At 67.2% G+C, this 10,319-nt stretch overlaps 4 protein-coding genes across 4 annotated transcripts; 2 read left to right on the top strand and 2 right to left on the bottom strand.

Moving 5' to 3' along the window:
• Positions 1–296: 296 nt before the first annotated feature.
• On the top strand, positions 297–987 carry MNEG_10001 (hypothetical protein; the record flags this gene model as incomplete). Its single annotated transcript, XM_014041530.1, has 2 exons — positions 297–486; positions 785–987. 2 exons carry the CDS (start codon positions 297–299, stop codon positions 985–987), a joined length of 393 nt encoding a protein of 130 aa, XP_013896984.1.
• Positions 988–2,832: 1,845 nt separating this feature from the next.
• On the bottom strand, positions 2,833–3,207 carry MNEG_10000 (hypothetical protein; the record flags this gene model as incomplete). Its single annotated transcript, XM_014041529.1, has 1 exon — positions 2,833–3,207. The coding sequence occupies one exon, from the start codon at positions 3,205–3,207 to the stop codon at positions 2,833–2,835; it is 375 nt and encodes a 124-aa protein (XP_013896983.1).
• Positions 3,208–3,497: 290 nt separating this feature from the next.
• On the top strand, positions 3,498–8,327 carry MNEG_9999 (starch synthase; the record flags this gene model as incomplete). The annotated part of the gene is made up of 13 exons (XM_014041528.1): positions 3,498–3,579; positions 3,807–3,865; positions 4,126–4,272; positions 4,486–4,702; positions 4,953–5,052; positions 5,386–5,527; positions 5,722–5,856; positions 6,153–6,257; positions 6,497–6,602; positions 6,874–7,028; positions 7,301–7,455; positions 7,707–7,825; positions 8,113–8,327. The coding sequence occupies 13 exons, from the start codon at positions 3,498–3,500 to the stop codon at positions 8,325–8,327; spliced, it is 1,737 nt and encodes a 578-aa protein (XP_013896982.1).
• A 1,498-nt stretch (positions 8,328–9,825) lies between these two features.
• Positions 9,826–10,108, bottom strand: MNEG_9998 (hypothetical protein; the record flags this gene model as incomplete). Its single annotated transcript, XM_014041527.1, has 1 exon — positions 9,826–10,108. A coding segment is annotated over one exon (283 nt), but the record flags the coding sequence as incomplete, so codon positions are not given.
• Between the last annotated feature and the right edge of the window lie 211 nt (positions 10,109–10,319).

Genomic DNA, 10,319 nt, shown 5'->3' with positions numbered 1-10,319 from the left:
GCCTGGCCCCCCACGGCCCCCACGCCCTCGCCGGCTGCGGCCCCTTCAGCTGCGTCCTCGCCGCCGCCATCGCCACAGAGCTAGAGCACGCCGGCCACCGCTCCCCCGGCACTGTCGCGCTCGTGCTCGCGGACGGCGCGCCCGCGCTGCCGGCGGCGCCGCGGCTCGCGCCGCCGGAGGCGTACGCGCTCTTCGACTTGCTCCTGGAGGCGGGAGGGCCGCAGGCGGTGGTTGGACGCGGCGGGCCCGACGGCGCCGGCTTGTGGGCGGCGTTTGCGGCGGAGTTTGCGGCGGAGATGGGCGACACAGCGCCGCGCGCCGACGCGGCGCAGCGTGCGCTCCGGCGGGTCGCCGAGCGGCGGCGGCCGCCGCCGGGCTCTCCGGCGGCGTGGGGGTGGGACGCGCGAGTCGAGGGGGCGGCGCGGGCGGCAGCGCTGGCGGCGGCGCTGTGCGCGCGCTACGCGTCCCCTGAGTACGTCTTCCAAGGTGATGACTGATGGGGCCACGACATTAGCCTCGCTGGACCGGACGACTACCAGTCCGCAAAACGCCCGTTGGGCTCACTAGCGGGTCGCGCCGTGCCCCCTCTTGCCGTCGTGCCTGCTGCTGCTGGCCCTGGCATTTCCTATCTGGCTGACCCCAGCCTGAAGTGTGGGCACCCAAGCCTTTCGCAGCCGCCCCGCTCGCACTCCAACCCCTAGGGGATGAAAGCCCTGCGGTCGGAGCTTGCATGCATGCGGTACCTTACACAAGTGCTTCGCATCGCCTTTTCCCTCCCTCTCAGGCCCCGCCGTTCTTGTGCTGCCTGAGGGCAACCCCGAGGGCGCAGCCCTGCTGGAGGCGGCGCGCGACAACTGCTGCGGCCCGCTGAGCCTGCTGCCGCCGGCCGGGCTGGCGCACGGGGAGGGGCTCGCGAGCGCGGAGGGGCGGGCGGTGCTGGCGGGGGTGCTGTCTGAGGCACTGACAGAGCTGCTCATGCTGGTGTGATGATGATGCGTCATGAAACGGGGTGTGCAGGGTGTGATTTGAAAACTTGGAGTCCCAGCGGGTCGACGCTGTGTGACGGCACAAGGTGGCACCACACTATGAAGCGGCGCCGTGAGGAGGAATTTCGCACGAGGCGCGATGGTGATTGGTGGTCCTGGTGATACGGGGGTTTTACTGGAGGCTCGATTTACTGGAGGGTTCGGAGGTGGAGGCGAGGTGTGGCGGGAGGGCGCGAGCATTGCTGGAAAGATCTGGGTGTACTTGCGCGGGAATCAACATATTTGCAGGACCGTTGCTTGCGTTGGGCTGGGTTGATTGGTTCTCTGGTGGGTCATTGGTGCGCGGCTGGAACCGGCTGCTCAGGCATCGTAGGCGCCTATCCTGAGGGGCTGGCCCCATACGCATCGCGGTTGAGGCGGTTGTGGTGGGTGAAGATAACAAGCACGGCAACTGAATGTTGCGACGAATGATGTAACATTTGCCAAAGAAACCAGCCCTTCCCTTGTTATCGACGTCCGATAATGGCAGAGCACCACTGGCCAGCGCTTCCAGTGCAGACTAGCCGCAAAATCCACCCTAAGGACCCCACCCATTGGGAGGCTGCCAATTGCCAACGCCGCTTGGAAGCGCGGTGTGGGATTTCGAGGCTGTGGCAGCATCGGGGTACTGGTGCGCCGCACAACTTGCCAGGGCTATTCACATGCGGTCACTGGTCAGGCCGTATGGGTACCACACCCTGCAGCGTTCGGGCGCGCAACAACACCGGGGCCGACGGTGAACAAGCGTGTTGGACTGTGGGTCAAACGGATGGTCGGCAGCGGCGCCGTCCCAGGGGAGCGGCCTGAAAATCGACGTCCAGGGAGAGCTGCTGTTCTCACATTTTGGGTGTAGGCTCGGTGCCATGACACTGTGTGGCGGTGCTGCAACAGTTGCCAGCGGTGAAGTCCTGCGAAGTTCTTCGGAGGATGTGCGACTCACTCACATTGGATTTTGAATACACGCGGAAATAAACAGTTGTTCAAAAACGACGTGTTGGTGTGATCCTGGTGCAATTGATCTCGGGCACCTTGTGCTTTGCGAATCTGCCATGCGGCAGAGCAATTGAAACCTCAATTTCAATGAGGCTATCAGGCCTGAAACTCCACACCCAGCCCCCGCGCTCGCGCGTGCGCGCTGGCGCCGCTGGAGCATCGGATGATGCGCAGCAGCGGCGAGCCCGGCTCGCTGATACCCTTGCGCGTCTGAAGCGGGAGAACCAACTCCTGAAGCGGGCAGTGAAGACGGTGCTCGATGACGATTTTCCAGTCGCCGGTGCCACCTCTAGCAACCCCTCCCAGCCCTCAGGCGGGCCGCCCCCAGTCCAGCATCAGGGCGGGGCGTCAGCGGCGACAGTCGAGGTGCCCGCCGCGCCTGCGGCGGCGGCCGTGTCTGCGGCGGCGCAGGCTGCGGTGGCTGCAGGCGCACACAACACCGTCTTGGTCAAGGCGCCGCCCCGGCCTCCGACGATCGATGCGGCGGGGGCGGCGGCGGCATCCACACCAGCAGCCCGCGCGGCGACGGCGGGGCGGCAGCAGCAGCAGGAGAAGCAGCAGCAGCAGCAGGAGCAGGAGCAGCAGCAGGAGCAGGAGCAGGAGCAGGAGCAGGAGCAGCAGCAGCAGCCCAACCCCCCTGCCCCTGCCCCAGCAGCAGCAGCAGCAGCAGCAGCAGCAGCAGCAGCGGCAGCAGCACTTGCGCGTGTGAAAGCCTTCTCACCCGTGCAGCCGGCGTCGACCGCCCTGCCCCCTGCGTCACAGAAAGCCCCGCGGGGTGCGCCTCCCGCCGCGGGCGCCACAACACGCCCGGCGCCTAGGCGCCCCGCTGCGTCCGCCAGTGCCGTGAGCCAGCCGGCGACGGCGCAGCCAAAACTGGGGGCCCCAGGCCCAGCCGCAGCCCCAGCTCCAGGAGCTGCCCAGGCCCGGGCGCCAGGCCCAGCAGCCAGGCCAGCCCCAGGGCCAGCCACAGCCCCAGCACCAGCTTCAGCCTCAACAGCAGCAACAGCTCCCGCAGCGGCAAAAGCACCCACAGCAGCAGCCCCGGCATCAGCGGCAGCAGCACGCCCAGCGGCAGCCCCAGCATCAGCGCCAGCAGCACGCCCAGCAGCAGCAGCGGCAGCAGCAGCAGCGGGAGCAGCACGCCCAGCGGCAGCAGCAGCAGCAGCGCCCCGAGCAGCAGCGGCAACATCACCCCAACTAGCAGCAGCAGCAGCAGCAGCAGCAGCAGCAGCAGCGCCCCAAGCAGGCGCGGGAGTAACCCCGAAAGCGGCAGCAACACCAGCAGCGGCAGCAACAGCAGCCACAGTCCCACCAACAGTCGCACCCCCAGCAGCAGCTGCACCCACCCAGGCCCCCAAAACAGACCCCACGCATCGCGGGACAGCGTCCACGCCAGCAGCAGCGCCGGCCAACGCCACACCTGCACCGTCCGCCGACGCAGCAGCGACGCGACCGCCGCCGCGGCGAGCACCCCTGGGCATGGGCCCGTCTGCCTGGGGGCGGCCTGTGCTGGAGCCCCTGGAGCCCCTGGCGCCCAGGGCACCACAGGGCACCCGCAAGAGTGAGCGCCTGCCCGCAGATCATGACTGGCGTGCCTCCAAATCACATATGTACTTTTCGGAAGGGAGCAAGGTGCTGCCTTTGTTGCGCATCGCTGCACAGGGCCTTGATTATGAGGATATAACAGGCAATGATTGCAAAACTGCAGGGGCTTTCTGGGGCCGTTCTTGCAAACCGAGCGCTCTCCCCCCCACACACAACCCGCACGCCGCCCCTGCTACCCCGCAGCCCGACCGCGCGTCACCCAGTGCACGGAGCCCCTCAGCATCGTCTTCTGCGCCGCCGAGGTGCGCGCGGCGCCGGCGCCGGCGCCCGGCATCTGGGCCCCCGCCATTATGTCCGCCGGTCTCCTGCTGCTGCGCCACCCTGCTTCCTCGCCTGGACGCGGGGCCAAACCTTATTGCCGCTCTCCTGCTCCCAATTGGCCGTGCATCTTGTGTGTACCTCAAGGCATGTAGTAACGGCAGCACATAAGACCTCTGCTTCCAGCTCACCCTCGTCCTGCAGCCGCCACAACCAACCAAAATGGCCCAAATTGGCTCACCAGGTGGCGCCCTGGTCGAAGACGGGGGGCCTGGGTGACGTCATGGGCGCCCTGCCCCAGGCCCTGGCGGCGCGCGGCCACCGGGTGACTGTCGTCACCGCGCGCCACACCAACGGCGGCGCCGACGTGGCGCGGTACGACGGCGCGGAGGTGCGGACCCGCATGCGGTGACTGTACTGCATCAGAGCTTGCATGGGGTGACAGGTGAAGTGAGTGCGCCGCGCCTGACATCGGTTTTGGGGAAAGGGGACGCCCGTCCTCATGCGTCACTTTTGAATGGACAGGCAGACAGCCATGCACGAGAGGGACGCTCCAGTCGCACATCGGCGCCGCCGCCCTCCAAGCCACAATCGCACGCCCCAGGGCCACGCACCCGCGCCGCGCGCCGCCTCAGCGCTCGCCCCTTGCAACGCACTCACGCCGTCCCCTGCGGCCGCCGCGCAGGTCGTCCCGGGCGGCCCCTTGCACATCGAGCTCGGCGGCGGGCGGCAGGCAGTGGAGCTGCACCGGCTGGAAGCGGACGGCGTGGAGTGGTTGTTTGTGGACCACCCCGTGTTTCAGCGCCCCGGGACACCCTACGGTGCGGCGGCGAGCGCACGAAACATTTTGCATGCCGCGCAAGGGTCTGCTGCGAGGCGCAGGCTCGAGGGGCTGGAAGCGTCCCCGCGCCGCCGCCAGACGTTCCGGCGTGCGGTCGGGAACCTGCATAGGCGAGCCGATAGCAGCTGCCAAATGCATGTTAGGTGATAAATCAAGCTGTCGTCAAGAAGCGCGGCTTTGCCTCGCCGCCGCACACGCGCCGCGTTTCCGCGCTCTACCCTTCAAACCAGGCGACGCCAATGGGCCGTTTGAGGACAACCTGTTTCGCTTCGCACTACTGTCGCTGGCCGCGCTTGAGGCGCCGCTAAGAATCGCGGCGAGCGGCGGCCGGTGCGCGCGCATGACTCGACCCGCTCCTGCCTGTCACCTCCCCTCACCTGCTCGTCGCGCCTCGCCCCTCCCTTCCACCCTGCCGTGTGCCCCCTGCCTGCCGCGCGTTTCTCATCCCCGCCGCGCCGTTGCTTGATTGCCGTACAGCAAGACCTCAACTCCCCCCTCAACGCACTCGTGCGCATGCCGTGACCATGAAACACATGTCCAAAACTCAACCAGACCAATGCCGTCGCGGCGTGCCCGCGCGCTGTGAGCACGCGTGCGACGCCACTCTGCCCCACTTGCCGCCGCTGATCCCCCGTTGGCCCCGGCACCCGCCCCCACATAAAGGTCTCTCGGCGATGACGTGACGTTCATCGCCAACGACTGGCACGCGGCGCTGCTGCCGGTGTTCCTCAGGAGCCGGTACCAGGAGGGGGGCGCGTACCGCGGCGCCACCTGCGCGCTGGCCATCCACAATCTCGCCCACCAGGTGCGCAATTTTTCGTGCGTGCGTGCGTGCATGCGTGTGTGCGTGCGCGAATGCGCAAGACTGTTGATGAAAGTGAAGGCATGACCCTGACAGGATCATTCACAGCCGGCCTCCTCTCTTTGAATTGAGATACCCCTTTTTGACCTGCGCTACCCCTTGCCCACCACGCACCTGCCCACGCCCCCCCCCCCAAGGGCGTGTTCCCCAGCCACGCCTTCAACGGGCTGTCGCTGCCGGGCGGCACGTACGGCCTGCTGGAGTGGCGGCCGCCGCCGGGGCCGGGCGAAGACCCCAACAATCACAGGGAGGCCACCCTCAACGTGCTCAAGGTGGGTTGTTTTGGTGGGGACTGGGGGGGCTGGGTTTGGCATGGGCGGCGTGAGGTTCAAGGGAGCGGGCACCCTTTGGTGGGATGCGCGCGGGATAGGAGGAGGATGGCGAGGGTCATAAGGGGTAGACCAGGGCGGCCATGCGCACGCCTCCCGCTTTCCGCGCAGCCGCGGGCGCCGCCGAGCCGTGCGGCCATTCGCAACCCCTGCCACCTGGGACGAGTGTCGAAGGACCCCTCTCTCCATCGTGCGCCCCATGCAATCGTGCGCCGCCGGCGCCGTCGGCGACCACGCAGGGCGGCGTGGAGTGCGCGGACAGCCTGATCACTGTGTCCCAGAACTACGCCCTCGAGATCACGTCATCGCCGCAGCCCCAGGGCATACACACCCTGCTGGCGCAGGTGAGCCTGCCCTTCCACCGCACCGCGCCGCGGTGCGCTGGATGTGCCTGTTGGTCCCGCGCGTGCTTTGTGACCTCTTCACCTCATCCTGACATTGGGACTCCCTACTGAAGCCTGGCTTCGCATCGGTGCACTGCCGCTGCCTTGGTCCGTCCTTTGGATACCAGCGTGGAGGCGAGACCGACGGACGCGTGCGGCCTGTCTGAAACCGGCTCCCGCCCCTGGCTCCCCCTCCGCAGCGCCGCGCGCTGCTGCGGGGCATCGTCAACGGCATCGACACGCGGGAGTGGGACCCCTCGTCTGACCCCCTCATCCCGGCCAACTACAGCGCCCAGGACCTGGCGGGTGGGGGCCTGGCAGGATGATGCATGGCGCCGCATGAACGTACATACGGTGTATATGCGTGCAGACGGGCTGCGTGGCCGCCTCTGCACCGACGAGATTAGTCCCGTGAGCACAGCAGCATCCGGCTGACCCTTGCACTCCGCAATACCCCGTGCTCCCCCGCCCCCCGCCGCCCATGCACTTGTGGTGATTCCGTCCCCAAGCACCGAGCCGACCCACCCCCACTCGCAACGCTCACCCGCCCGCACCACCTCTCCTCGCAACGCCACAGGCAAGGCGGCCTGCAAGCGCGCGCTGCAGCGGGAGCTGCGGCTGGAGCCGGACCCCAGGGCGCCCTTGGTGGGGTTTGTGGGGCGGCTGGACCACCAGAAGGGGCCAGACCTGGTGCTGGAGTCGCTGCCCGCGCTGGCGGCGCTGGGCTGCCAGGTCAGCGGGCTTTGGACGCAGGGGCGCCCGGTGACACTGTCGCCGTCGTCGTGCAGTGGGACCAAGAAACACCATCGGCACGCGCGGCTTGGCGGCGGGGCGGCCCCGATTCTGCGACCATGCCCTGGGCTCGCAGTCCGCTGAGCCACACGGACCACCTGGCTTACAGTGCCGTTGTGGAACAGTGCTTCCCCGTTGTTTACTGCTCACCGACGTCTCACTCGTCCCTGCCTCGCTTCGACCCCCTGCGCCGACCCTAACCCGGACCCAAGGTGGTCATGCTGGGCAGCGGCGCCCCCGACTACGAGGCCGCCCTGCAGGAGGCCACCAAAACATACGGCTTCTTCTTCAGGGCCGTGGTCGGCTTCAGCGTGCCGCTGGCACACCGCCTCATGGCCGGCTGCGACATCCTGCTCATGCCCTCCAGGTGCGGGGCAGGGGGTGCCCCGCATGGCCCCAGCTCAGGCGACGCACGGCGGCCAGCGCGATGGCCGACCGAGTTGAGCGCTGGGGCCCAAATTGCAGATTGCCGTTTCTGGATCCTGCATCCTTGGGCAACATGCTACTTGAGCCTCTGGTTTACCTGTCGCCCTGCTCTTGCGCCCGCCCCATCCTTCCGCCTCCTCATGCCTCGAATTGCCCTGCGCTGCCCTGCCTTATCCCTGCCTTGTCACCCAGGTTTGAGCCATGTGGCCTCAATCAGCTCTACGCCATGCGCTACGGCACCGTGCCCGTGGCCCACGCCACTGGGGGCCTGGCGGACACCATCGATGACGTCAGCGCTTTCGACGGGGGAGGTGAGCGGGGGATGCTGGTGGCGGAGTCTCGGCATGATTCAGAATCGGCGATGAGACGCGTCAGGGTGCGACGCGACTGGTGCCCCTCCCCTCCCCACACCCGCACGCACTGGCCGTTCCTAGAGCGCCCGGCATCACCTCCTATGTTGGGCTGCCTTGGCGCGGTGTCTGATACGCCGGCAGGTGCTTGCCAGGCCTGTGGATACTTGCCGCAGGATGCCCGTTCGCTAGAGCATGCATCCCCTCCCCCCGGACCTTTTCTCTGTCCCCCTCTGTCACGGTCGCAGAGGAGGGCACCGGGTGGACCTTCTCCCCAGCCACCCTGGACGCGCTCGCGGGCGCGGTCGCCGCCGCCGTGCGCTGCTACCGCTCGTCGCCGGCGGCGTGGGGCGCGGTGGTGCGGCGCGGCATGGCGGCGGACCACTCATGGGAGGGGGCGGCTGAGCAGTACGAGAAGGTTTTGCTGGGCGCAAAGGAGAGGCGGCTGGCCGCAGCGGTGTAACAGAGGCATGACCGCCTGCGAGCTGCCTCGGTGCGTGTGCGTGTGCGTGCGTGCGCGCGTGTGTGCATGTATGAGTGTGTGTGTGTGTGTGTGTGTGTGAGTGTGTGAGTGTGTGTGTGTGTGTGTGTGTGTGTGCGCGCGCACGCGCACGTACGTTCGCACGTTCGTCAAGATGGGCTCGTGCATGTTTTCGTAGGTGGGTAGATGGGTGAGTGTGTGTGTGGGTGTGGGGGGGTGAGTGGACGTGTGTGGGGTTGGGGGTGTTGCGTGGTGGGGGCAAAAGTGATTGGCAACGCCAACAAGCCCGCAACCACTAGGTATGTGCAGAAGGATTATTGCCACATCGTTAGGCAGCCACAGCACCAACTGCGGTGCTGGTGTTGACCCATTTTTGATACAGCAAGCTCAAGCCTGGCTGCACAGGCTCTTCACTGAAGCCAGCAAGGGCAGGAGGCAGCTACGGGGCGGCGTTGATCAGCGGAGATATGGCCGGCGCTTTGAACGCCGGCTGCATTGGAAAAATGGGGGGGTCACGGCCCCGCTGACGCGCGTTGTCGCGCGTTGGGGGAGCAGCCTGCCCTGACACGATCCATGCCGTTGGCCCAGTCAGCAACTTTCTGTGCACAAGCACATACCGGCGGGTGATAGGACAACCACACGCAGGACGCCGCAGCTGCGTTCTGTGCTAAGCACATAATAGCGGGTGCGGCGCCCAGGCGTCATACGGCCCCAGTGAAGGCGGCCGCTAGGATTGCAAGCTGAGGGCCGCCATGTGTTGCCACGGCTGGGGCGGCAGGCGCACCCAACGCCCACAGACGCGGCTCGGCCCTTGACGGTGCAGACAGATCGACGTTGTTGATTCTTGGTGTCGCCTGCTGCTCCAGGCCCGAGTTGGCTTGAGGGGCCGAAGACATGTGTGTGTATGTGTATCAATGAGTTGATCCAGCCCGGACTGTGCTATTTATGGTCTTTGCGCGGAATTGGGAGGGTCGACCGCACGTTTCCGCTCGAAGGTCGGTTGGGATATCGCTTCGCGAAGGCGATCGGGACCGCGGTGTCAGGCAGGAGCTCCTGTATGCGTTATCTCACGCCTCATGCCCACCTATGCAAGTGCTGAAGCCCGTTTGACCCAGAGTTGACCGGTGCGGGCGCTGCAGCAGCGCTGCTTGCGCAGCGCGCCGCACTGCTGCTTGCTGCTGCACGTTGCTGTGATCCACCCCGCCCTGCGCTGCCCGTACGACAGTTTGAGATTTAAAGCTATGCCGCTCTCGCCAGCAGCCTCAGCAACGGGCTCACAGGCGGCGGTGGGTTGCAGGCAAGTCAGCAGAATGGTATAGTCATGGACAGCTTCCCATGGATGAGGCCTGCAGCCTCCACTACCTTCTCATCCCGTCCACACGCTTGCATTGCTTGAAAACAGGCCAGAACATATTGCCGCAGTCATAGCACGCTGCAGCCGTGGCGGAACTTGACCTTCGAGCAGCGGCGTTACACCTGCTCACACTTGCTGCTGGGCCTCCGCCTCAGCCACCGCCGCCGCCGCCGGCCGCCGCGGCACCATCCGGCGCCACCCGTGCGCGGCCTCGTACGCCGCCGCCGCCGCGAGCACCCGCCGCTCCGACCCCGGCGGCCCCGCCAGCGACAGGCCGACGGGCAGGCCGGCGCGCGTGAGGCCGCAGGGGATGCAGATCGCGGGGCCCCCCAGCAGCGAGACCGCCGCGGCGGGCAGGAGCCAGTCAATGTAGTTGTCAAACTCGACGCCGCGAAACTCCCGGGGCCACCTGCGTGTGGCCAGGCGGGTGGCGGGCGGCGGCGTGTGACTCGCGCGTGCTGCTGCCAGGCCTGCCAGCTGGTTTCAAGCACAAACTTGTGGGTCGAGCTGCATCCATACCTGCGTAGCGGGGCAGACACTTCACACAGCGCCGCGGCGCGCACATCAGGAAGGGACCTCATCCACCCTCGCCGTCGCCGCCGTGTGCCCCCCCCCCCCCC

The sequence above is a fragment of the Monoraphidium neglectum genome (assembly GCF_000611645.1).
Source record: "Monoraphidium neglectum strain SAG 48.87 unplaced genomic scaffold scaffold02142, whole genome shotgun sequence".
Lineage (NCBI taxonomy): Eukaryota > Viridiplantae > Chlorophyta > Chlorophyceae > Sphaeropleales > Selenastraceae > Monoraphidium > Monoraphidium neglectum.
Note: the sequence above shows the minus strand (reverse complement) of the source record. Positions and strands in the feature narration are given on the sequence as shown.